This window comes from Trichomonas vaginalis, chromosome IV (assembly GCF_026262505.1).
Source record: "Trichomonas vaginalis G3 chromosome IV, whole genome shotgun sequence".
NCBI lineage: Eukaryota > Parabasalia > Trichomonadida > Trichomonadidae > Trichomonas > Trichomonas vaginalis.
This window is the reverse complement of record NC_067206.1, coordinates 32901166-32926628: the sequence shown is the minus strand read 5'-3', so window position 1 is coordinate 32926628 and position 25463 is coordinate 32901166. Positions and strand designations below refer to the sequence as shown.

The following is a 25463-nucleotide window of genomic DNA, read 5'->3' as shown; positions in this document are numbered from 1 at the left end:
TTTTTGAATTCATAAATAAAATTTCTTTTATATTTGATATCACTGCACCACCTTTGCAAACGAATTCGAAATGGTCATTTTTCAATACTATCTCCAAATCTCCATATTTCAACCTTTGCGTTTGTTCTGCCGTCTTTGAATTATATGCATATATGGCGTATGTAATGGTCTGAGGGACCTGGGTGCTTTGTGCCTTAAGTTGCTGTGGTTGCTGTTGTTTAATCATTTATTATGATTTAAAAATAAATATTTAATCTGTTATCTCATCAGCTATTTTTTCTATTTGAAATTGCCATAATATTTCATTCATGAATTCTAAATCACAATCAAATAGGTCAGTTATTCTAAATTTAATATTTGATAAATCTTTTGAATGAAGAATAAATGAATTCCCGGATAATTGAAACGGATATGATAAAGAAAATGTGTTTAAGTTGATGGATAAAATGTTTTGTATTGATGGGTAAGAGTTAGGGTCTAATGTTTGATGTGAAAATCTCATTGGGGTATTAACTTTATCACATTTGATTAAAATGAAATTGGAACCAGTGTCAGAATACAAAACATCCCCAACATCTTTTTCAAAATTTAATATCCCCAACAATGAACGAAGATGAGGAGTACAAAATTTAATTTTCAGCGGAAATTTAATAAGGTTATTTATTTCATCAAGTCAAAAAGTTTATCAGGTTTTGATTTAAAATTTTCTTCATACCATACGATAAATGATTCATTTAAATAACTTAAAATCATGTTAATATCCCATTTCGTTATCACATTATTTATATACATATCATACGTTTTTTCATGGTCATCTTTAATAAATGATATATAATCTGAAGGGTCTAAAAGAATGGGATTAAATTTACCACTCACAGAAACGAGAGTAACATTATAAATTCCGCTAACTGTTAAATTTAATTCACAGTTATTATTCGAAATAATATTGATAATTGACATTTTTATTACGATTAAAAATATGGTAAAGCGTTATTTTCCAGTGATAAATAAAACTAGAATAAGATTACCTCAAGAATTCATAAATTCAACGAATAAGAAATTCATTCATGTTATAAATTTTAGTGTTTTCAGAAAATATGAGTCAATGTCATATTCATCATCGGGTTATATTTCACTTCATTCAAATTTAGTTCAATCAAACCCATATAATGACCATTTCATAAGATTTTCAGATGGTATTAAAAATGTAATTGATAGATTAAAATATGAACAGATTGACAATATCGAATTTTTGGAATTTTGGTTTAAATATCCCGATGGAAAAAAGATTGAAGTTAAAGATAAAGCTGATACTATAACAAAAACAATTACAATGACCGATCCGATAGTGGGGAACAAAAAGAAATAAAACAAACGATAGAAACGGTGAAAGGTCAATTATTATTGATTATGATTCAAAGGATTATTATTCGATAATGTTAATGCTTGAATATTAAATAGCCTTAACAAAGAATTTTTCAAGTGATATTTTATATTCATCAACTATTTTATTATAAATATCATTATATGTTAAATGAAGTTCAGTTGTTGTTCCGTTCTTTGATATCTTAATTGTGCTAATATCCTTTATAGGATTTATTTTTGCAACTGTTCCGCAGCATGAAACCTCATCATCTATGAAAAATTGAATCTTAACGTCTGAATCTTGAACATCACAAAGAATGGCGATAATGTGAATTAATGATTCATAAAGGTAAAATAATTAAACCGGATTGGTCAATTAAATTTATTATTGAATCATAATTATTAATTATTATATCACGGTAAATTTTCATTAATTCAGAATTAATGTCTATTTTATATGGTGCATTGCGACTGGAATCGTAGATTCCTGGGTTCTCGATGTTTGATGAAAGAGGTGGGGGTAGTTGGATAAGTGGGAATTTCAACAGGTTCTTTACCGGGTTCAGATAAAATGATTGGGTCTCCATTCTCATGGTTTTCTTCATTCTCCTCATTCTTCGGTAAGTCACGAGTTAATAAATTGGACTGTGTTGCTGACCTTGTTAATTCAGGACTAACATTAACTTTAACATTTTGAATAATTCGTGATTTATCATCATTTACGTTATAACCAACCGTAATCTCTGCTTTTGCGTTAGTGTTCTTTTGACTAGTGAAACGTCTTCTCATTTATAATCGAATAAAAAAAAGAAAAATATATTTAAAGTTTTATTTAGTTGTTACGGTAATATTCCAAGGTTCATCCTTGTTTGCTTATACTTTCTTTGTAACTGCACCAATTATGTTATTGATAATGATTTGAGTTTCTTCCAGTCTTATTTTATCATTTACAATATCTTTAATCATTTCATTACATGCATTCTTAAAACCATCTGATTTTTCTAATTTACGTTTATCACTTTCTTTAATTAAATCAAAGTTATAACCTTGTTGAGAATAAAGTGGTTTCTTTATCAATTCCTTGAACGCTTCTGAAAGTGAAGATGAAGAAATTCTTGCCACTTGAATTGGTTTAAATTCTGCTTTCATTGCTTCTTTCTGTTCATTGAACACTGGATCGAATAAAGCAACTTTAAAGAATTTCTTAGCTGGAATTTCAGGTCTAATATTTGCATATTGACCATCAAACTGGTTAGAATATCGTGGTAATCCATCCGGTCCCTCTTCAATAGCATTTAATTCTTCATTGAAATAAGAATATGGATTATGACGGTATGAATTAATTGGACCATTTTCACCTTCTCTAATGTATTGTTTAACAGCTTTTCCATTTTCATCAAATTTTATAGGATAATGTTCATTATATGCTTTACGTTTAGGATAATCCGTCATTGTTAATTTATACCCATTTATGACTTTAATATTTCCTTGACCATCAGTAACGAAAACTTCTTTTATACCATCAGGTTTTCCATTTGGACCCGTAATGTCTGTTTCGTGTGCTTCCCAATTTGGTCCATGACGTTTGGCATATGCTTGAGCTTCTGGTAATGTTAAAACGTTTCTCATTTGTTTAACATCCTTTTGAAGACCGGCAACAATGTGGACTAATTCTTTCATTCCGTCTGGAACTTTCATAGTTCTATTATATGCACCCTTTTTGTTTGTCCCTTGTTTTAATGGAACCTGTAGAAGATTTGCTATTTCTGTCATGTTTAATTATAAATAAAAAATAAAAATTAATTATAAAAAGTTAATCAAATTTAATGGAACCTTTATTTAAATCAACTATTATTTTTCCATGTTCACCTAATTGCTGATATTGTGTGTAAAGTTCATTAATGCTCATTGGTAGATTCACGTGATAAAGCATAACGTTCAACTGTTGACGACTAAAACCACTGAAAATGAAAAGGGTGGACAGGTTTGATTTAATGTTTGTGCTTAATGCTTTGAAATATTGAACAGCCATAAAGAATGAACACTGAATGTGTCGACATTGAGTTAATAACTGATTAAAATATGATTTCTCATTAGTTATTAGTTTTGATTTCACGGCATCATCTAGAAAAATGAGTGAATGCAAAAATTCTTTATCAAAATTTGAAATGGAAAGTGTTTCAAATAATTCATCCCGTTGTTTATCAATAATTTTATCCTCTAATCCTTGCTTCTTGATTGTATTATATAATTCTTTATACATTAAAAAGTTTTTTAAATAATCTTCTGCTTCTTCTTGTGATAAATAAATAATTGGAATTTTGATTAAATGCTTTAAAGATTCAAATGTATCATCTGAAGGTGAACCTGAACGGTTGATATAAATTAACACATGTGAATAGGGGGAAGTGTTAGCAATAATGATAATTTGTTTTAATATCGTTAATGTTTTACCTTTATTTTGTTTACCAATTGCTGCAGTGATTGAATTTAAGTAACATTCAGAATATGGAATTTTCATTAATTTTCCTTAGATAGAGCATTTCTATTATCACTCAATGCTTCATTAATCATATCATCTACGTATGTATTATATACTCCTGCTAATTCTTCATAAGGGGTGGATGAATTTAAATCCATTTAATCAAAAATAAATTTATAATTTTAAACATTTCTATTCATCAATATTTCATCATATGAACTTCTATACTGTGGTGGTGTACCTGTTGGATGATATTTCAAACCTTCATCCGGTGTCCATGTCCAATACGTAGTCCTAGTAAACCAAACCTGAGGAGGATTTGTCACCTTTGAACAGTAAGTGTCATTTTCACCCTGAATGATTGGATAAGCTTTCACTTGTACTGTAACTTGTGAGTTGAAAGTTTCTAATCCATCAAAGAATATACCCGCTCCATCACGTTGAACTGGAATAGTGCATAAGAATGAAGTTTGGTCTTTCCATGTTCTAGCTAATGGCGTGCCATTATCATCATTCAGTGGTCTAGTTAATGAGTCCTCGTATTCTTCCGTGCATTCATTCACTCCATCTAAATCAGAAGCTTGAAGCATACGTGTAAAGAATATGTCGCCCACTGTGGTCATCGCTTGATCGGGGAAGTTTCTGGAATCTATAGTGACCTGAAGACCTCGAAGCATTGGATTTTCTAAAACCGTTCTTTGCATTGCATTCTTCGGAAATGTTAACACAACATCTGTAACATTATGAAGAGCGTATGAGAAATCTGAGCTGATACCTTCAGGAGTGATGCAACCTCCATTTAGTGAACGAACGTCAATATGTTGAGCTGGAATCATGAATGGATCTTCCTTACTGAATAAACGGGTATTGCTTTAACTGATTCTTCAATTAAACCGTATCCTGGTGTAATGCATTTATCCTCTAAAACTTCCATCTTTGTGCATGAAATAATAACGTCATCAACTGTTGCGTCAGCAGATGTAGCGGCTAAGCTTGTAATTAATTTGGCAGGAAGTCCGATTTGTTGGAATTTGCGATCATATTTATAAACATGATTCATAATCTTTTCATAATTTTCATCAGTTATCTTTTCATAAACGTAATTTTGTAAATCAGCAACTCTTAACGGGTCAACCTGACAAAATACTAAAGTATCCCTGAAAACATAATATTTAAGAATGATATCACCAAATGATTTAGGATAATCATCGAACGCCTGAAATGCTAACAAATCATTTACCGGAATAATCATATCAAAAGTGATATCAACTTCTTCATTTGCTTTCTTGAAAACTTCTGAAGGGTCAATATATTTACCACATACTGAGTTATCATATTTTTGAACATTATTATATAACGAATGAACAAACTTTTTAACTTTCCTTTCTGATTTTGGTTTATATGTTGCAAATGCGAAAGATTCACGAGCGCAATCCATCTGAAGATAACCGGCATCACCTCTTTCGGTTTCTACTTCTAATTGTTTAAAGCTTTGATTTGATGATTTGTAACCAACGAATAAACGCATGCATTTAAAAGCGGCATCACATGTGAAAGCTTTATTTGAAACTAGAGTTGCTTTAACTTTGCGTTTAATATATGTGTCACCTAATTGGTTCACATCATGAGCCGGATTTGTAATTCTTAAATGAGTTTGTTTATCATCAAAATATGGAGCATCAGAGTCATAGCATGAACTTTCAAGTTCTCTATAATATCTTCTACCGTCATTCTTTGCGAATATTTCATTTATCTTTTCGAATGAATGAAACACATTTCCATTAATCGGTTTAGTGTTTGGCACCAAATAGTTAGTCGTCATTTATTAATAAATAAAAAATCAAAATTAAAAGATGAAAATGAATTTTTAATTTTAATGAAATAATCAACTATGGCTGCAGGTATATTTAAGAAACTGTGGGATAAAGTAAAAAGAGGAGCGCATAAAGTTTGGGAAACAATGAAGAAGGGAGCAAATTGGATATTTAAGAATAAAGAAGCAATTAGTGACATTGCTGAATCAATAACGCCAAAAGCCGCCCCAATAAGAGAAATATTAAATAAAGGAGAAAAAGTTTATCAAAGACTTCAACCGATACTAAGATAAAAATAATATTTATTTTTCCACTATCTACCTCCTATTTTATTAAGTATTCCTTCAGCTATTCCACCAATTGCGTTACCTGCTTGTGCTCCCATCGCTGGATTACCTGCTTTAGTACCTAATACTCCACCTATGATAGTTCCTGCCGTTTTCGCTACTGGTGCCAAAAAGTTTGCAACGGGTTTAATAATATTTTTATGAACCCAACCCGCAGCTTTCTTAATTCCATCCCATAATTTTTTAAAGAATCCTGCAGCCATTTCTGATTTAATATTAATTAAAAAATATATTTCATCACTTATATTCTAATTTTTATTTAATGATAAATGAAACCGATTTTAAAAATGAATGAAACAGAGGAGGAAGAAATAAATGAAAGTGAAAATGTTCAACAAAAAATAAACGTTGTTAAACCAATTACTGAAATAAAAATTTTTTCATCTGTTGAAGAATTTAATGACTATTATGCTAATAATAAAAAATTATTTGAAGAATTGACAACATGTAAATTGAATAAAATGTTTAAAGTTGATGGATTCAAAATTTCAAAAATAAAGGGGGTGGTTAGTTTGAAATCTATTCCTCAATCAAGAATCACCTCATTAATGAAAATAGATGATTTAACAAAAAGAATAGAAGAGATTGAAGAAAGAATAAATCAAATAATTGATATCATAAATTCAAATAATCATTAATTTCAATTTCTTTTTCTCGTTTATGAGGTCTTTGATTATGACTTTATTGATTTCATAAATTTAAACAATGTTTAATTAATCGTGGAATAGCTGACATCATCTATATATAGCTTCTTTTATAAAAGATAAAAAAATAAATTATTTTAAAATTAATGTTAATTTTTTAATAAATATATTTTAATACTTCGTCTATATATAGATGATACAAAAGAAGTCACACAACCCTTCCTCATATACTACTTAGAAAAAAGATCTTATAGAGATTTAAATCGTAGTAATTTCATAGTATTTCAATAATGCATTTAATTGTTTAACAATTCAGTCGGTAAATATTGATCTTTATAAGCTTTTTTTACACCGTCATTTGACAAAAATGACAATTGAAGAAGATTGTCTATTTATTAATTGTAAACTAATAATAAACAATTTTGTCAGAATTAATACAAAAATTTCAATAAAAAATCTGATAATTAAATATATAATGTTTTTTGTTTTTTCAGCCTTAAGTCTTTGTAAACTTAGAAAGCAAATCGTACCAAGACAAAGCAGGAATTGGGCCATTGTTCGAGAAGACTTACATTTAATTGAAGAAGAAAAGAATTGTCCATATGGTGGACATACAGCTGACTGGTGTCTACGTCATCGTTGCGATCCTTCTATCTTTAAATTAAAGCCCCGCAAGAACTGGGGCATTGTTCGAGAGGACTTACATTTATCTGAAGAAGAAAAGAATTGGGTTCCATATTCAGAGAGAACATGGGAACGTCCTTGTTTCCCAGCATATGGTCAAGAAGAAAGCAATTCATGGGTTCATTTCCGTGAAAAATATCTTAAGCCAACTATGTTTTCGGCTCTCGAAAAATTTGCAAAGCACAGGAAGGTCGAAAAAAATAACGACTACTTGGAAGAACTTATCAGAAGAACTAGACGAAGTTCTTGGGCTTGTACCTGAAAAGTGAACAAACTTTTTTTCACTTCGAATAAAAATATATAGAGCATTGTTTTTGAATATTTATAAGTCTTTCCCTCTTATGGATTATTTGTCACACATACATACTAGAAATTTAGAAAGTATCTTCTAATGTTCATCTTATGTATCACAAAATAGTGATTTACTTAGTTATGTCCGTGGTAGCAATACACTATTAATATATGAACAAAAAGAAACAAAAAAATTTATTCATGAAAAATAATATAAATATAACAAGAATATCTTAAAATTCATATTGTTTTTTGCAATATCTTATTATTCTTTCGTGAGATTTGTGTTTTGGCTCGATTCACTCGAGTCGAAGCAGGTCTTTTGATGATCTCTATCTCCCATCCTTCCTCTTTAAGTGTCTCTGGATCATCTACAAGCCAAAGTTCTTCTTCTCCATTGTGAGAAACTCCAATTCTCTTGTTTGGAGGTCTGGCGTTGTTTATAACGGGTTTTGCAAACGAAACAAAGCGAGGCCTGTTTTCAAGGAATGCATTAAGATGTGGTTTGGTCATTGCCGACTGAGATCTAGCACTAGATTTCTGGATAATCTTCGGAACTTGGTTTGTCACAGTTTTCGCTTTCTTTGTCATGAAAGAAGGTAAGGATTGTGCCTGTGATATCAGTTGGTTCAATTGCGAAACTGAAGGATACAAATCGTTTGCATTTATGTATTCAAAGTCTTGTGATTGAAGAATAGCAGTTAATTTCTGCACAACATCATACAAAACATGAATAACTGAAGAGTGGAAGTACAGAGCTTCAACTTTTACAAATTCAAGAATATTCACAGGAATTTCAATTGTTTGGAAAATAGTGCTTAGACAGGCATATTCTCTTGGTGATGGGAATTTATTTGCCTTGTTGTAAAACATTTTGACGCTAAGAGGAGGTCGAGTTTGGAAAAACTGTAAAAGCTTTGAAAACGATTGATTTGGAGTCTGTACACGTGACTCAGCAATAATCATGTGTTCATTTGGCCCTATCAGGTGGAATCCGGTAATTACATCTAAATTTCTTTTTGTACTCGTTGTATAAGTAAATGTTTGTATCACAGACTCGCTAGATTCATTGAGGACTAATTTATGATGCTCATTGATCAAACAATGAAGCATTTTGGCGAAATTTTCCGATTGATTATCTCTTTTTGAGACCAAAATCCATCTGTAATACTCTGTTTCGTTTGTCTCTGATTGTTCGAACAAATCCTTCTTTTTACCAGGAGTTCTTATGGGAGTTACCGGTTTTTGGTTTAAATTAATTTGATCTTCCGGCAGAGGAGGCAAAGAAGAGTAAGGATCGTATGTCATGAACGAAAGGTCTGTCAGAGATGCATGGAAATTTCCAGCTTGTATTGGGCTCTTGTGGTTGATTATCGGTAAAACAGGAGCTCTTGATCTTCTTTCTGGCAAAACTTTGAAATTGCAGCCACCATAAGGGTTTGGGATGGCTGGATTGGGTTTAATTATTTCGTCTGTATCTAGGAATAGGCCTTTCCGCTTTGCTACTGGTACGAATGGCTCAATAAAACTGTTTCCAATGTAATATTGAGTTTCGGGAAGTATTTTATCGCGATCATGTACTTCGAATGTTAAATCTAGTTGCATTCTAGGCATTTTGATGATAACGGCATTGAGAGAATGGTTTGTTTGATGCATTTGTGGAGCAATATAATTTGTTTCGCCGTTACATATGCATTTAAAGTAAACTGGAGCATATAAATTGGTTAGTTCGGTAAATGATGTGGGACTACTTGGCATATTTTCTACTTTGATGAGTTTTATGAATATTGGCTTATTTTGGCGTATCATTTGTTGATTAATTAATGGTTCTTGAACAGAAACTGTAAATGTGAGTTTTGCGAATGCACCAGGATGACATGTATATGATGTTTCAAGATTATCTGCATAACATAAGTTATGACCGTCTATTTGGAGAAATCCTTCGATGAATTTGTCCACTGATCGGCTTGCTTTCGAATGTGCCTTCGGATTTGTTGGAACTGGTATTTCATCTGGTATAGATAATTTAAATAAGAAAGGCTGTGATAGAATTTGCTGTACGATCGGCTCTGTAAGTGACAAATTTGATGTTAATGTAGATGTTCCTTCATTTGAATTAATCGCGAACTTTAAAACGCTATTTTTATTTCCAAATTGTGGTGGTAATTGAAGTTTAAATGAATTACTGACGTTTGTTTCGGGCTGCACAGCCCATTCTATCTTGAATGTGAAGACAGCCGTAGGAATTACTTGTGGCGCTGCTTTAGCGCGTTGAGTTTTAGGTGGCGTCTTCACAAAAAAAATATACGTTAGAGTCGGAAGCGCAGGATTTTAATATAAAATTAATAATTATTGACCAGAATAGCAAATGGATTTCTTCGATATAAAATTTTGCTATTCACATTGATGGAAAATTCGTCAATTTCGTAGGATTTTGGCATAATGAGATATGAATGTTAAAAGGCTGTGTGTAATTGGTGATATCTATTGATTCATTATCTTCTAAACTATCATTTTTACAAATTGAATGATTTTGCTATTGTTTTTTCACAGCTATTCTAGGTATGTTAGCTATATTCCATACTTTAGAAATTTCATGTAGTTACTATGAAAATTATTAAATTCAATAATCGAATAAAAATTTTCTAATTGGTTGGTTAATTATTATTCTTAATCTGTTAACTTATATGTATACCTCTAAAATGTAAGATCCAAAATAAATAAAATTGATTTTTTGAAATCCAAAATGTTTATTAAATGTAAAAAACAAACTTCATGATTAAATCCTCATGCAGAATTGGATATCTTGAATTCACATGAGATTGTTGAGGACTTCTTTGAGTAATATTTTGTTTGAATCTTTAGTTCTTCTTGTGTTTGAGGAATGTGTCATTATCAAGTTCTTCGTATGTTGCATAGAGTTCATCCATTGTATTCATAACGATTGGGCCTCCCCAAGCAACTGGTTCGTGGAGAGATGGAGCGCTTAATACGATCATTCTGACGCCATTGTTGCCAGCTTTGATGGAAAGCTTGTCTCCCTTTGTGAAAAGAACTGCCTGCTTCTCTGCAACTGGAGAACCTTTATGATCTCCAGAAAAGTCAGCAGATCCTTCAAATAAGTAAGCGAAAAGATTGTAATTTGGATCAGTATCTAATTCGAATTCGGCGTTTGGATTTAATTTGATATCGAAGTAATTTGCCTGAACGTATTTTGGTTTGAAAGCGCCAGTAACATTGCCAAACTTTCCTGCAATGATCTTGAGTTCTCCGCCTGGAATTTGGACTACTGGCATATCGTTCTTCTTTATATCTCCATAGGCTGGATCTACCATTTTGTTAACTTTTGGAAGATTGAGCCAAATTTGGGCACCAAGCATACGTGGAGCTGCTGCTGGCATTTCCTGATGAACAATTCCGCTACCAGCTGTCATCCATTGTGCTTCTCCACCATGAATTACACCTTTGTTGCCAAGTGAGTCTTGGTGTTCTATCTCGCCTTCAATTAGGTATGTAATTGTTTCCATGCCACGGTGTGGATGCATTGGAAATCCTGCCAGGTAATCACGTGGATTTGTAGAATCGAAAGCATCAAGCATTAAAAATGGGTCATAGTCCTTTGTATCAGCGTTACCAATTACGCGGACGAGTGAGACATCAGCGCCATCGACTGTTCTGAATCTCTTCTTTATCTTGCTGATCTGACGAAGCATGATAAGTAAAAATGATATCATTTGAATACCGTGAAATACGTTCTCAAATATAGTTGCTCATTTCTCTCAAATTTTTCTGAATTGAATGGGAAAATTTTCGTAAAATTTGAAAGAGTAAAATCATAGTCTTCTTTCAATATTTTGTGAGTATTTTATCTATTGAATGATGAGTAAAATGTATATTGTTTTATTATGGTTAAAGTGAAGATTTTTTGAAAAATCGAAGAGGTTTCCTAAGAATCGAATCTTTTTTCAATTCGAAAAGCAGAGATATAGAGAATTGTCATCAATAAATATATTCCGCATGGTTTATATATATTGGAATCACTTGCCAAATCAATTATTGTAGAAATATCAAGAAAATCTAAAACCATATATCTTTCATGATCTATATGAAATCTCTCATTTTCATGCGGATGATATTAAGTTCTTTCATGTTTATTGACGAAAATAAACATTATTTTCATGAATTTTCATAAAATGGCATGCATTGAATCTAGTTATATTCATAAATCAAATTTCCATATGATTTAACAGTAATTTATTTATAATAGAGGCTTATATTTTCTAAAATTTAAATCAAAAATCTTCGATTTTGACAATCTGCATTGATCAGTACCATGACCGTAATATATTTTAGTTATATAAGCATATTCTACTTTGCATGGTCTTAAATCATTTGTTCTTCAATCAAGTTACGAAGAATGTCGAATTGTTCTGCCATATTCAAGATTTACTTTTATTTTCAAGTGAAAACTCAAAAATTAGAAGAATAGTTAAAAAGTAGCTCTTGTCGATGTCAAAATTTATGGATACAAATCTTGTGACTTTTCTTGTGGAATACTATGAGTCACTTCATAGCAATGCAAAGGAAATTGGAAACGCATATATAGACGGTGCTCGTCTCATTATTTTCCAGGGAATTGAACAACCAAAATCATACGTTTCTGATTATTCTCGATACATTCCATCTGGAAAGCGAAAGATTCTCAAATATTCTGGAAATACTATTGGTTCAAGACTCTTTGTCCATGTCCAAAGTGAAATTGAACAAACATCGAAAAAACTTATTCTGGATGAAGCTTTCTCCTGCGTTATAAGCGAAGTATCAATAATGATTTCATATCATACCATTCATATTAACCCATTACTAGAGCCAATTGCCGTTCTTCCACCACCAAAGCCAAAAATTATCACAGTTGTCAAACCAAAGCCTGTTGAAGTCAAGCCTGCTGTTGAAGTTGAACATCCAGATCTTCTTAATACAAGAAATAGCGCTATTGTTAGCAATCTTCCTTATAATACTCCGCCATCAGAATTTGTGGCCGTACTAGAGAAATTTGGACATATTGTGAGGTACTGTCAAACAAAAGGAAAACTGATTGCAGAATTTGAGAACATTAAATTTATGCACAAAGCTGTTGAATCCACATTCAAAGAATGGAACGGGAGAATGCCTAAAGTTTTTAGATGTCCACGTGAATTTGCTTGGCCATAAAAAATAAAATTTAAAAAAATAATAATAATTTTTTATTTTTCTAATCGAATAATATATCATTATTACTTAGTTGTGATAAGCATTCATAAATGAAATGAGTAAATTATCAAATTCGAATCACATGAAAAAAATATTTGATAATTCAAAAAAATAAAGCAGAACTAATATCGGTAATGTACATTTTATTTGTTTATTTATAAATGCATTTGGTTTTATTTATTGAAATGCAAAGTTATTGACTACAAAGAATATCTTTTCCTCGATCATATTTAAGATTCATCAATTGCTCCGTTTTCACGAAGAAGCTGAATCATTAGTCTCTGATTATTTTTAATGGCGCATTGAAGAGGTGTTTTTCCAGTGCTGTCTTTTGCATTGACATTAGCACCATGTTGAATAAGAAGCTGTACTTTTCGAATATCTGGATAATTTACTGCATAATGAAGAGGTGTATTATTATCAATATCTTGTGTATTGACATTTGCACCATAAGAAATAAGAATTTCAACTATTTTAAATGAACTATGTTTTGCAGCCAAACAGAGTGCTGTTTTTCCAGTGTTGTCTTTGGCTTCGATGTTTGCGCCATGTTGTATAAGGAGTTCTATCCAAATGGCTTTGAGCGCAATTGTTGAATAACGAATAAGTATTTTTCCAGCATTGTCTTTTGCTTCAAGATTTGCGCCAAGTGGAAAGCGAAGCTGAGCTACACATGAACATTCCATTTCTGCTATATAATGAAGAGGTGTTTTATTATCATTATCTTGTGTATTGATATTTGCACCATGAGAAATAAGAAATTCTGCTATTTCTACTAAATTTAATTCCGCAGCTATGGCAAGTGCTGTTTTTCCAGTTTTATCTTTTGCTTCAATATTTGCACCATTTTGAAGAAGAAGTTGAGCTACATCTGAATTATTCACCTGTGCTGAATAATGAAGAGGAGTTTGATTATCATTATCTTGTGAATTTACATCAGCACCCTCTGATAAAAGATATTCCAATAAATTTTCTGCTGCATGGCATTGTGTTGCATAATGTATTGGTGTTTTTCCATTAAGATCCTTTGCATTAATATCAAATCCAAGGGAAATAAAATATTTACAGAGATCTATACTGCCTTTATTTGCTGCAATGTGCAGAACTGAAAGTCCTTGTTTATCTAATTGTTTGATATTTGCTCCTTTTGTAACAAGAAGTTCGGTCATTTGTAACAATTTTGATTGTGCGGCAATATGTATTGGGAATTCTCCGCTTCTATTCTCCGAATTAATATTTGCTCCTGCTGAAATTAGATATTCCACTGTTTCAATGCTATTCCTAGATACAGCTAAATGGAGAGCTGAATTTCCATCTTCATCTCTTGAATCTATCTCTGCGCCGTTTAAAAGAAGGAATTCTGCAAACTCTTTATGATTTAGAAGAGATGCAAGGTGAAAAGGGATTTTATCTTCTTTATTTTTCGCATCTATTTCTGCACCACATGAAAGAAGGAATTTTGCTGCATCAATGGATTTTCTTGATGCTTCTGCACATATATGAAGAGGTGTATTACCATTTTTATTTCTTATATTTACATTAATTCCGTGTGAAACAAGATATAGGGTGTCCAAAGGTGTGTTTAGCACAAACCTGAATACTGCGAATAGAAATAAACAAGTTACATATATATAAAGTTTATTTAAATATAATCACCATTGGATTCAATCACGCGTTCGCAGCGATCGATCCAGGCTTGAAAGATACGCTTTAAATCATCATGAGAAAATTGCTCAAATTGCTCTCTTACAAAATTTTCAAGATCATCTGGACTCGCGAATTCGCGTCCTTCAGCTCTCTTTTTTAGCGTGCCGAATAAATAAAAGTCAGAGGGTGCAATATCAGGTGAATAAATTGGGTTTGGAACAACTTTGACATTGTTTTCCACCAAGTAATTCATTACCTTATGACTTTTGTGAACTCTTGAATTATCAAAATGAATTGCAAACTTTTGTTTTTGTTGTTTGGATTTCTCAAACTCATCAGAATTGATAATTTGAGTAAGAACATTGTCAATTAGATACTGAGCATTCATCGTATTAGGTTTTTGAAGAATATCAATTGCGATGATGCCATTCACGCCCCAAAAAACCGACAACATCATCATTGGTGTGTCAATTTTTTTCTTCGGGAATGTTTGCGGATTTTCATCCTTCGGGATCCACATGATTTTGGCTTCTGTTGCATATTGAAACCAAGACTCGTCCCCTGTTACTAAAAAGCGAAACTTCTTGGATTGATACGCACCCAATATAGAGAGGAGCTCTTTCGAAGATTGGACTCTAGATTTTTTTTGAACTGAATTAAGGTTGTGCGGAACCCAACGTGTATACGCTAGTTTGTAGTTCAAATAATTGTGCAGATAATAACTGACTGTTGTACGTGGTATCTTTGTCATCTCCTCTATCCTTCTGAGTGATGCTCTTGGGTCTTCATCTAGCGCTTGAAGAATTGCTTTGATTTTTCTTTGATCCGGCGATTTTTTGTCAATTTTTATGATGGGCGCCTTTTTGTTCATGAAGTGATACATCCTAACATGATACGTTACAGTGGAATAGCTAGGAGCATCCATACCGAAGCATTTTACCAATGTCTCGTAGATTTTTTTACAGTCTTTGCATTTTTTTGCAAGAGCGAGGATGTTTTCTTTATGATTCATTAAAAAAATGAAAAAAATCCCGCCAAAATTTCCCGCGAAACCGCCTCTTGTCTCAAAATTCATTTTATATCCCGGCATGGCGCCAAAATACAACTTACTCATCATATACATATATTCATATTTTTTATTATATATTTATAATCAGCATATATCTCCTTTAATAGTCTCATATAGAGCGCTGTGCTAAACGCACCTTTGGACACCCTATATTTCATAATATCGATTCTATTATTCCATGCTGCTCTATGAAGTACAGAATCTCCATTCCTATTTGTTACTGTGATATCTGCATGATTGGATATAAGAATATCGAACATTTGTTTGCTCACATAATTGCATGAATTATGAAGAGCTGTTTCTCCATCACTACTTTTTGCATTAATGTCCGCACCAAGTGAGATTAAATATTCAACAAGGTTAGGCATGAAGAAAAGAGGAGAATAAATAAAACAATGGTTGAGATTTTGTGTCATATCAAGGTATGCAAAAAATGCTGGAATATTATGATAGAAAGCTAATTCGAATAAATCAACACTAAGATATATATTTTCATTCAGCAAAAATGTAACAAAATCAATATTATGTGAAATAATTGCAAATGTTAGGCATCTTTGGTTTGATTTCTTTAGCTTCAAGCATTCGCCCATTATGTCAGGATTTCCGCCCAAAAATGATAATTCAAGGCATGTAGTAGTAATTTGTGCTTTTAACTCTTGATATAGGTATTTAAAGCAACTTACAGCACCATGATAACAACATAATTCTAATAGCGTTAATCCGTCACGGTAATATGGATATAAATCACTTTTGAAAAGTTGATCTACTTCAAAACCAGGTGTTTCTGTGAATGAAATTAATGATTTTATGTCATCATCCATAATTGCTCTATGAATTGTGTTTTCTGCATGAATATCAATCGTGTAATTTTTTTCTTTGTATGATTTGAATAGTGCTTGGTTGACTGCGCCTACTGGCAATCCATAATCTTGATAAAAGAAATAATATAAAACAGGAGAAATGTATGGTTCTGGATTGATTTGAAACTCTTCATAAACAATCTTTAACAATTTCATGTATGATCGCAAAAATCTGTTATTATATTTAAAAGCATTCGTAACAAGGAAATATACATTAACTGGAGTACAAATTTCTGTGTCAAGTAAGCGCTTTTTGAAATTTTGATAAATTTCTTGGATTTCTTCATCTTTAGTTACTTTTAGGCGAAATATTGGAGTAAAAATATCATCATAATCTTTGTACTTTTTCATGAGCTCTTCATAACTCATTCTCGAGTCCTTGTTCTTAAACATTTTTAAGAAAAATGATTTTTCAATGGATTTTTTCTCAAAATTTTCAATGTCACTTTTTGTATTATTTTTCCATGTATATATAATAATACTAGATTTACTATTAAAAATTCTTATATTTTCTTTGACATTTTTCCAATAAAATTTCTCATTGAATTTCTTTTTCCAACATAAAATATGAATAAGCATCATAATGTTATAATTATATGAATATGAAATCTCTCAAATTCTCAAAAAAAAAGCATTTTTTTGATTTCGTAATACAAACAAAATACAAATAAATATTTAATATAACTTTGGAACAGCAGAGTTAAATGACTGTTTGAGGAAAGGAGTGTCAAGATTGTATTGACCAGGACCAAGTCCTGTTTTCTTTGAGTTTTTCCTGAATCGATCCGACCTTGAGATAGAGTATCTCGGTCCTTTCATGTCCCTGTTGATCGTATATCCTTCTGGAGAAGGAGCATCTGTCATTGTTGTCTTTATCCAGTCGCCAGTGTTGTCATACCTCGTAGCGAATATCCTTGTTTCTCTTTCTTCAACAGGGAAGTCAAGATCATACTCACCTGGCCCTGGTACATCATTAGAATCTGAACCCATTCGAATTTCCTTGCTTTGGAAGGCAGGGCTCTTCTGAGGTTTCTGTTTGTTAGGATCTGGTATATTGTAGTCGCCTGGAGAGGGTCCTTCTTGGCCTGGAAATAATTCTTTGTTAGGAGCACGATTTTGAAGGACAGATGCTGGGCCACGTGACTTAGGTTTAATATTCTGAGGGGTATATGCGCCTGGTCCTGGTACATCTGTGCTTGGATTGTCAAATCTGACGGAAGTAGAACCAAATACGACTTCTCGTTCACCAAGATCTGTTTTTTGAAGAGTATGTTGTGGTTCTTGATTGATAGTATATGCTCCTGGTCCAGGAGTATCTGATAATGAAGTATATGAATCTCGAGCAACTTTTGTACGGAAAATAGGGGATTGAGAACGCGGAATTTTAGTTGTAAAGTAGAGACCGATACTTTGATTGATTTCTGGGGTTTTAGAATTGCTTTTATTTTCTCCTTTGATTTTAATCGGAATTTTATAGTTTACATCAGCTGGAGAGTATTGGGCAGGTGCAGGGGTGTTTGCTCTTTTAGTCATGAAGATATTGTGGTTTCTTTTGCTTGCATTGATTGTTGAAGGTCGAATTTGTGATTGTGTGGCAGTTTCATATGTACCTGGACCAATATCTGCTTCCGTTCGCTTCGGTGCGTTACGTCTAACTAATCTACCTTGTTCATCAAGATAATTTGCGTTATCTGGTATGTGAGGTTGATATTTTCTTTGTCTTGGATGATGTACTTGCGAATATATTGTCTGCTTCTTGCCCCATTCCTGTTGGCGTGAGTATTCTGCAGGAGATGGATTTGTTGAATCAACTGAATAAACGTCTCTTCGAACTCTTGATTTAAAGAAAGAACTGACAGGTCGAGATTGCGTTGTAGTCGGTTCTATGTTGTATGCACCTGGTCCTGGTGTCACTAGATCAGGTCTATTGTAAAAATCTCTACTTTGAGGTTGAGAAATCTTACGAACTGTTCGAATTTTAGAAAAATTTGTTGATGTATTGTAGCTGCCTGGACCAACATTAACAGGCGTAGTTCTTGATTCAAGAGAGATCTTTCGAAACGCCGATTGGGACCAAGTCATTGAATGTTCGTTATTTTGTTTTTTGATAGGTACTTCGCATTTTCATGGAGAAATAGCTTTAATTTTAGCATTGTTTAATAAATTTCATGTAGACTTGAGAATTTTGCCATAAAAGAATTTTCATCAAAGTAAAATAAAGCATTTAAGCCTTGAAATATATCAAACAGTATTTTGCCGGTAGAATATAATTTAACAAATGATGCAAACTCAATAAATATCTGAATATTGAAATGGAAATCGAATTTGTTTGAAAGAACTAATTTTTAGTATAAGAATAAGCATTTTCTTGTCATATAAATTCCATAGCCAACTTGATTTAGTTATTTCATAGAGAAATCACAAAAAATATCTTTTTCTCTAAATTTATTTCTTTTGTAATATTGATTCTTGTGTTGAAAAAGAGAAAAAAATTACATATTTAAACTCTAATACTATATACAACTTTTAAATAACATAAGATGAAATATTATTAGGGGATGAAGGTTCAGATGATCTGCTTGATTTTGGTCTAAGCGGAGGAATGAGCTCATCTATTGGGCAGTCAAATAAATTCTTGCCAAATAGAATATCAACGTGAGCAATAGTTGGAAGAGGAATGGTTTCTTCAACTTTGGGGAGTGAATTCTGTTGGCCAACGAAATAATTCATGACTGATGGTGGTGACTGTGGTGGTGGTGAGTCAATTTCTGGCTTGGCCTTGAGGGATGGTTTCCTCTTTGAAATCTGATAGTATCTGTAGCGGCATTGTACATCAGATCTGGTTCCAAGGCGCTTAGCAACATTGGCCCAGGAGTGTTCGCCAAGTTCAGCAACTAAATCAACTAATTGCTGCTCTTCTTCAGCACCCCATGGGAGTTTAGTAATTTTTGGGTCCAAAGCACGGCCCCAGCGCTGTGAGCATTGGGATCTAGACCTGTCTCCACCAACAAATTGAGAAATAGACTTCCAATCGCCAAGACCAAACTTATGGATGGCAGCCAAGAGGAGTATATCCTCTTCGGGGCGCCACATGCGGCAGCGACGATGGTCAATGTTCCTGGTCTCGGTTGGTTCACCGATATCTGGCATATGATAGTCAAAAGCGTGGAGAACTTTTGAAATCATAGTAGCAGGAACAATATTATGGGCATTGAATGAGAGGATTTGGCAGCATTCTTCGTAGGAAATCTTGCGGTTGATCTGATCACAGATCGCTTTTTCGCAAATTGCCATAGCATTAGGAGCTGTGCAGTAGGCTTCGGCTTCTAATGAGGCATAAGCAACACTTGCGAGTGGGCAAGAGTCTTTTCCTTTAGCAATATAGCAACTTTTAGTCCTAAGCATAATAATGAGAATTTGTGATAATTTGACACTCTCTGAAAATAGTTTATTAGGTCAATTTTGACCTAGCATATCGTCCAAAATTGACCTTGTCAAATTTGAAATTGACCTTGGCAAAAAATTGTGAACCATTCAATACATTTGAAAAACGAATTACGACGTATATGCAAGAGATTAAATTCCACTTGAGATCAGATCTTCATTGCGAAATTCTAATTACCTGATCAAAAATAATGACGTAGAGAACCTAAAAAAAATTAAAAATGCGAATCATCTTGAAATTCATATTAAGGAACTTAAATAGTTGAGGATCATTATATTTAGATCAAAATTTAATGAAAAGGAGATTTATTTATAAATTATGCACTTACTATAAATGAATAGTTTTTAATGTTTTCATCGTTTGTCCCAAATTAGATTTGATAAATGTAAACTTTTCAAAACCGTTGTATTTCTTATGAAATATGCTGATCATAATTTTTCGAGATAATACAAGAAACCGATTTTAATAAGTGAACATGACGCTAATCCTTCATCAGATTGAATCTGAAAATTGAATTTATTTATCATATCAGAATAAAATTACATGGTTGGTTTAATTATCATTAGCAACCCAATTTCTTTAAATTTTAGGTGTAAAATAATAAACGTCAATTTTGTTTGATACTCAATTTTAATTTTGATCTGTAATTAGTAAAAATCATTTATTAATATATAATGATCCGATTGGTATTCAAATTAAAAATTTTCAAAAAACATTTCGAAATTTGGATCTGATTGTGATAGCACAACTTTTCTTATTTAACCTTCGCTATTCCCGTTTAAACTAATGAAAAACGATTCATGTAATTGATCGTGATTGTTAGGATCATATTGAAACATTGAATTAATAAAAAATGTTAGCTTGTGGACTTCTATCGATTGAAAATTTTCCCAAAACTCATGTAAGCAAAAGTAATTGTAAAATTTAGTCTCTTTTCGTGACGGGGCAGAAATTTTGTTGTTTTTTAGGATAACACAATCTTAAATATGAATGGTCGAACTACCTCATCCACTCTTATCCGAAAATTGAAACAATTCAACATTTTACAATGGCCCGATTATAAGATGCAGAGCTGTTGTTGAACACTTGTAAACAAAATATTATCTCATTATTAAAGAATTATTCACTCGGGTGGGAATTCGAAATGTAAATTTTGCAATACAGATGAGAAAATCGAAATTTTACTCACAACAAATTAAATATTCAAATAAAACATAAAAATATTCTTAAAACTCGTATCCAAGATTTGTCAGACATGAAATTACGTGTTTGGCATAGCTGCACTTGAACAAAAAGTTGTAATTATCATATGTTACCAAGTAAATAATGTTCTGCTGGCTTTCTGTACCAAACTCTATGATTCTTTGGATAACATAATTTCCAAATTGGTCGGAAACCATTTCTTTGATTCTTGGCCTGTTATAGTTCCCTTCAGGACCTATAATCTCTGTAAATATCATATTCTGTTGTTGCGGATTTGCCTTCCTTATGCATTTTTCTATGACATTCGATGCAAATTTATGCATGGAAAACTCATAGAAGTGCCCTGTGAATGCATCAATGAGAGCTTGGATGTGTTCTGGTGTTCCGCTATTCAAAATGTTCTGAACAACGTAGTTTCCGAACTGGTTTGTCGCTAAAGTTTCCGCGCGACATAAAACTTCATCGACAAGAGGTATTAATTCTTGTATAGGAAGACGATCAAAGAGCTGTTGAATAACTCTGCAGCCCCAGTTGTCAACAACAAGATCGTAAACGTGTGTTTTGATTTTATTGATAATATCTGGAACTCTTTGCGGGATTTTGATAATAAAACGTTGGGCAATGTGATTTCCGTTTTGGCTACTGCATAATTCTACAAACCTGGGAAGTAATGCTAAGAAAATTGGATCAATATTACTAGGTGAAGTTGTAGACTCTATAAATTTCTGTAAAACGCGACATCCGTTTGGATGATCGACTATTCTTTGAACATCTTCCATGAAAAATGCAAGCATCCTTGTCTGTTGTTCCTCATTAAGATATTCACAAAGTTTCTGTATAAGAAAGTTTGCTGCTCCATCGCATACAAGATCTCCCATATGCGGATATAATACGTTGAATATTGTATCTCTTTCAGCTGGTGTTGCATGATCAATTTGTTCTTGAAGCATAATGCAATCTTGTCTGTCTTTTGCCATTTTTACGTACTGTGATGATTGTTGGCTGTAAAATGGAGATCCAACAACGGTTCCCGGAGGCTGAGGTAAAAATGTATCGATTATCTGTGAGATTCTTGCAGGAGTTGTTTTCTCCCCTGTTATAGATTCCCATAGACTTACTGATAATAAATTGCAACATTGGTATTTAGGAATTTCTGGAGTCGGTCGAGTAATTTTTGGAGCATACTTATTTAATGATGCTGGTGATATTTGGGCTGAGACACTCCGATTTATTCGGTGTGCCGAATCTTCATTCATTGGTTTGTTTCAGTAGAAATGAATGTAAAAAAATAATAGTATATTTTTGCCATGTAAAATTCAAATTTATTATGTGTCAAAATTATTTTTATTCGTGTGATTTGATGATAAATATGCATTGTAGAGAGTGTATTTAAAATGAAGAATTTTATCGAGATTTTTACGTTACAAAATCTTCAATGACTTCATTAGGAGCTCGACCTTCAAAAACAACAGCATCTGGATTATCAAAAGAAACAGACGAGTTTCTTTCAAAGCTAATGAAGAAGAATGGAATGTCCCAAAGAAAACAAAAAGAAATTAAACAACAATTATCCATGGGTGGAGCACTTCCTCCTCCAGAAAAACCAAAGCCATATAGAGTAGAAACTAAGCCAAAGCCAGAACAGAAAGTATTTACAATGGCTCGCGTAGGTCAGAGACCATTAGTCAAACAAGAACAAACAATTCTCGATGAAACTAATAATTACGAACCTGTAGTCATGCCATCACAGCCTATCGGCCCATCTGCAGAAGAAAAGCGCAAAGAATTGGCAACTAAAATGTATGGTATTGATGAAGAAGCAGAAAGACAGAAAGCTCTTGAAGCATTGGCTAATGCGCCATACCAACCTGCATTTACCATGGAAGATCAGATTATTCAAGAAGTTCAGGAAAGGACAGACTATCTCGAACAGATGCATGAGATGGGTATTCATGATCATGATGGTGAAACATTAAGACAAATTGAAGTAAGATTAGAAGAATTGAAGAAGAATCGCGCATCCAAATAAATTTTTGTATCTATATCTATAAAATTATAATTATGTTAATATAATTCAATTATTTTGTGGCTCATACACCTTCATTATCTTTCATCTCCTCCAAAATACTGAGATTCTATCTCAATTCGATTCTAATGATAAATTTTCAAGCATAATCTATTGTGTAATACTTTACATAACGAAATATATTAGATGATTAGATATCTTTAGTTCTATGCATTATCAATTATCATAAAAAATTTATTAAACTGATAATACTGAAAAAGGATAAGAGGAGTTCATACATGGAAGAATTGAATATGATTTGTCTTATTGAATGTGTTTGGTTTAAAGTTAATAAAATTTATCTTTTTATAAAACATAAAAAAGCAATTAGAATTTTCATATTGAAAAGAATTAATACAAATACTTTATAACACATCTATTGAAAACGAAAACATAAAAAAAATAAAATTATTTTTGAATATAAGTGACTTCTTTCTCGTCCAAGTACTTTTTCGTCTCATCAATCGTCTCAAAGCAAAGAATATCCATATAGTCGTTCAGTGTCATGTTCCTAAATCCTTTCTTCGCTTTCAAAAGCGCCTCATATCTTACACTCGGCAAAGACGTCGTTAGAACGTTTTTCATCATGGGAGTTGCTGTCTTATAAAGCCTGAAATATGTAACATAGTCACCGCCTGAAATCGCCCTCCAGATTTTTAGAGCAAAAGTGGCACTGTCACTTTTTAGGATTTCGAGATTGAGACGAGGGATGAAAGTGTATAAATCGAACGAGTCCTGGAACCTTACCAAGTAAATAATCTTGTAGCCGTCGATCTCAGCAATATTCTCCGTCTTTCCAAGCCCTTCATTGTACAATTGTTCAAGAGGAGTTAAGCATTGATTGAAATTGTCCCAATCAAAGTTTTCTATGGCCAATTTAAGTGATGTTTCATATACCAAAACAGCAAAATCGTCTTCGATATGTTGAACTGTTAAATCCTGACGGATTGAGCGCATTTGGTCCCTAATATACTGATAGTCACCTGTTCTACGGAATTTATCAAGGCAGAAATCAAGTGATTTCTCCAAGATATTATGTGGTCGGATATTTTCTGGGTCTGGTTCGCCTGTAAGACGGAGATATGGCTTCTCGAGGGCTGTGCTTGTACCAACTATTCTGTTATACTCTATAAGATCTTCAAATGACATAGAATGAGTAACATCTCGGGGTTTCGACTTCTGTGTGTTAGAAATTAAGTTTGTATTTGTTTTGTTATCGTTCTTTTTCTCTAAACCTTTGAATATTTTGTTATTTGACAACGTCTTTAAGTCCATATCCAGCAAACTTTCAATTAGCGGTGATTTATTAGATTTATTGGATTTATTTTCTGTTTTTTGTTCTTCTTGTTTCTTTTTATTCTTCTTTTTGTCTTTCTTTTTCTTCTTTGATGATATTTCTTGGATATCAAGTTGAATTTCATCAATAACTTCTTGTATTTCGTCCTCCTGTGATTTGTTCTTGTTCTTTTGCTTGTTTTGTGCTGCCTTTGCTTGTTTTTCTAATAATTTTTCTTTTTTAGATTTCTTAGCTTTGTTTACTGTAGGATTAACATTCTCTTGTGTGTTGTTGTCTGAATCATCGGTATCTTTTAAGATTTCGAATTTATTAACGGATAATAATTTTTGAGCTGGAGAAATTGAAGCTTTAAATGGTGTATTATCCTTTCCTTCCTTTGCTTGTTGATCTTCGTTTGATTTTAATATTGTTGACGATTTAAATGCAAGAGTTTCTGTAGGTTTAACTAAATGAGCCCATCCAGATGAAATTTGAGCCTTAGATTTAATAGAAGTAATGGTTTTTTCATTTTGCCAGTCATGAGAAAGAAGAGTTCCTCGAATTGATGCATCAGCAATTTTTTGCACAAGTTGATTTGATACATAAGTCTTTTCATCATCATTATCGCATTGTACAAAGCATCGCTGAATGTATCCTTTCAAGTCATCCGAATATTTATCATAAAATTTTACTTTTTCTTTAAAAAAAGCCGGAACATTGTCTTCTGGAAGGGCGTTGCTTTTCTTTGGTACCTGCTTTGGCTGAAGACCGAAAATACTTGCTATTTTGTTCAATTTTCTTTGATTTTTGTTCATTTATAAAATCTTCTGTCACTTTTTATCGATCGGAGGCACAGAATTTTGTTTCAGCAAATGAACATAAAAAATAAATCAATTATGATCAAGAAATCTGGACACATTCGATAAATTGGATAAAATGAGAAAATCATAGATATTTGAAACACAATCTGATTGAATTGTATCTAAACTCATCATTTTCTTCAAATCTTTTAAATGAAATT

The 25463-nt window shown here is 32.5% G+C and overlaps 13 protein-coding genes and 1 pseudogene across 14 annotated transcripts, besides 4 other annotated features; 3 read left to right on the top strand and 11 right to left on the bottom strand.

Annotated features, from left to right (window-relative positions):
• Positions 1 to 4605: part of a mobile genetic element that runs on past the window's edge.
• Positions 1454 to 2154, bottom strand: TVAGG3_0211600 (annotated as a pseudogene). The gene has a single exon. A coding segment is annotated over exon 1 (701 nt).
• TVAGG3_0211590 (uncharacterized protein) lies at positions 2239 to 3138 on the bottom strand (the record flags this gene model as incomplete). The annotated part of the gene is made up of 1 exon (XM_051226661.1): positions 2239 to 3138. The coding sequence occupies one exon, from the start codon at positions 3136 to 3138 to the stop codon at positions 2239 to 2241; it is 900 nt and encodes a 299-aa protein (XP_051111647.1).
• A 1369-nt stretch (positions 4606 to 5974) lies between the features above and the next one.
• TVAGG3_0211570 (N-acetylmuramoyl-l-alanine amidase family) lies at positions 5975 to 6211 on the bottom strand (the record flags this gene model as incomplete). The annotated part of the gene is made up of 1 exon (XM_051226660.1): positions 5975 to 6211. One exon carries the CDS (start codon positions 6209 to 6211, stop codon positions 5975 to 5977), a length of 237 nt encoding a protein of 78 aa, XP_051111646.1.
• A 916-nt stretch (positions 6212 to 7127) lies between these two features.
• TVAGG3_0211560 (uncharacterized protein) lies at positions 7128 to 7598 on the top strand (the record flags this gene model as incomplete). The annotated part of the gene is made up of 1 exon (XM_001315089.1): positions 7128 to 7598. The coding sequence occupies one exon, from the start codon at positions 7128 to 7130 to the stop codon at positions 7596 to 7598; it is 471 nt and encodes a 156-aa protein (XP_001315124.1).
• A 179-nt stretch (positions 7599 to 7777) lies between these two features.
• TVAGG3_0211550 (DUF4550 domain-containing protein) lies at positions 7778 to 9914 on the bottom strand (the record flags this gene model as incomplete). The annotated part of the gene is made up of 1 exon (XM_001315088.1): positions 7868 to 9436. One exon carries the CDS (start codon positions 9434 to 9436, stop codon positions 7868 to 7870), a length of 1569 nt encoding a protein of 522 aa, XP_001315123.1.
• Positions 9915 to 10405: 491 nt separating this feature from the next.
• Positions 10406 to 11365, bottom strand: TVAGG3_0211540 (uncharacterized protein; the record flags this gene model as incomplete). Its single annotated transcript, XM_001315087.2, has 1 exon — positions 10489 to 11361. The coding sequence occupies one exon, from the start codon at positions 11359 to 11361 to the stop codon at positions 10489 to 10491; it is 873 nt and encodes a 290-aa protein (XP_001315122.2).
• Positions 11366 to 12148: 783 nt separating this feature from the next.
• TVAGG3_0211530 (RNA-binding domain, RBD family-containing protein) lies at positions 12149 to 12990 on the top strand (the record flags this gene model as incomplete). The annotated part of the gene is made up of 1 exon (XM_001315086.1): positions 12149 to 12838. The coding sequence occupies one exon, from the start codon at positions 12149 to 12151 to the stop codon at positions 12836 to 12838; it is 690 nt and encodes a 229-aa protein (XP_001315121.1).
• A 117-nt stretch (positions 12991 to 13107) lies between these two features.
• On the bottom strand, positions 13108 to 14046 carry TVAGG3_0211520 (cyclin-dependent kinase inhibitor 2C-related family; the record flags this gene model as incomplete). Its single annotated transcript, XM_001315085.1, has 1 exon — positions 13108 to 14046. The coding sequence occupies one exon, from the start codon at positions 14044 to 14046 to the stop codon at positions 13108 to 13110; it is 939 nt and encodes a 312-aa protein (XP_001315120.1).
• Positions 14047 to 14439: 393 nt separating this feature from the next.
• Positions 14440 to 14467: a terminal%2Cinverted (terminal inverted repeat of Mariner transposon ID:TVAGG3_0211500).
• Positions 14440 to 15743: a mobile genetic element.
• On the bottom strand, positions 14520 to 15647 carry TVAGG3_0211510 (Mariner transposase; the record flags this gene model as incomplete). Its single annotated transcript, XM_051226659.1, has 1 exon — positions 14520 to 15647. The coding sequence occupies one exon, from the start codon at positions 15645 to 15647 to the stop codon at positions 14520 to 14522; it is 1128 nt and encodes a 375-aa protein (XP_051111645.1).
• Positions 15716 to 15743: a terminal%2Cinverted (terminal inverted repeat of Mariner transposon ID:TVAGG3_0211500).
• Positions 15744 to 17128: 1385 nt separating this feature from the next.
• Positions 17129 to 18545, bottom strand: TVAGG3_0211490 (spectrin binding; the record flags this gene model as incomplete). The annotated part of the gene is made up of 1 exon (XM_001315083.1): positions 17129 to 18535. The coding sequence occupies one exon, from the start codon at positions 18533 to 18535 to the stop codon at positions 17129 to 17131; it is 1407 nt and encodes a 468-aa protein (XP_001315118.1).
• A 402-nt stretch (positions 18546 to 18947) lies between these two features.
• On the bottom strand, positions 18948 to 19890 carry TVAGG3_0211480 (RNA polymerase II transcription regulator recruiting protein; the record flags this gene model as incomplete). Its single annotated transcript, XM_001315082.1, has 1 exon — positions 18980 to 19858. The coding sequence occupies one exon, from the start codon at positions 19856 to 19858 to the stop codon at positions 18980 to 18982; it is 879 nt and encodes a 292-aa protein (XP_001315117.1).
• Positions 19891 to 20972: 1082 nt separating this feature from the next.
• TVAGG3_0211470 (mRNA binding) lies at positions 20973 to 22381 on the bottom strand (the record flags this gene model as incomplete). Its single annotated transcript, XM_001315081.1, has 1 exon — positions 21125 to 22357. One exon carries the CDS (start codon positions 22355 to 22357, stop codon positions 21125 to 21127), a length of 1233 nt encoding a protein of 410 aa, XP_001315116.1.
• A 62-nt stretch (positions 22382 to 22443) lies between these two features.
• On the top strand, positions 22444 to 23205 carry TVAGG3_0211460 (UPF0193 protein EVG1 family; the record flags this gene model as incomplete). Its single annotated transcript, XM_001315080.1, has 1 exon — positions 22537 to 23130. One exon carries the CDS (start codon positions 22537 to 22539, stop codon positions 23128 to 23130), a length of 594 nt encoding a protein of 197 aa, XP_001315115.1.
• A 369-nt stretch (positions 23206 to 23574) lies between these two features.
• TVAGG3_0211450 (transcription, DNA-templated) lies at positions 23575 to 25284 on the bottom strand (the record flags this gene model as incomplete). Its single annotated transcript, XM_001315079.1, has 1 exon — positions 23575 to 25257. The coding sequence occupies one exon, from the start codon at positions 25255 to 25257 to the stop codon at positions 23575 to 23577; it is 1683 nt and encodes a 560-aa protein (XP_001315114.1).
• Positions 25285 to 25463: the final 179 nt, after the last annotated feature.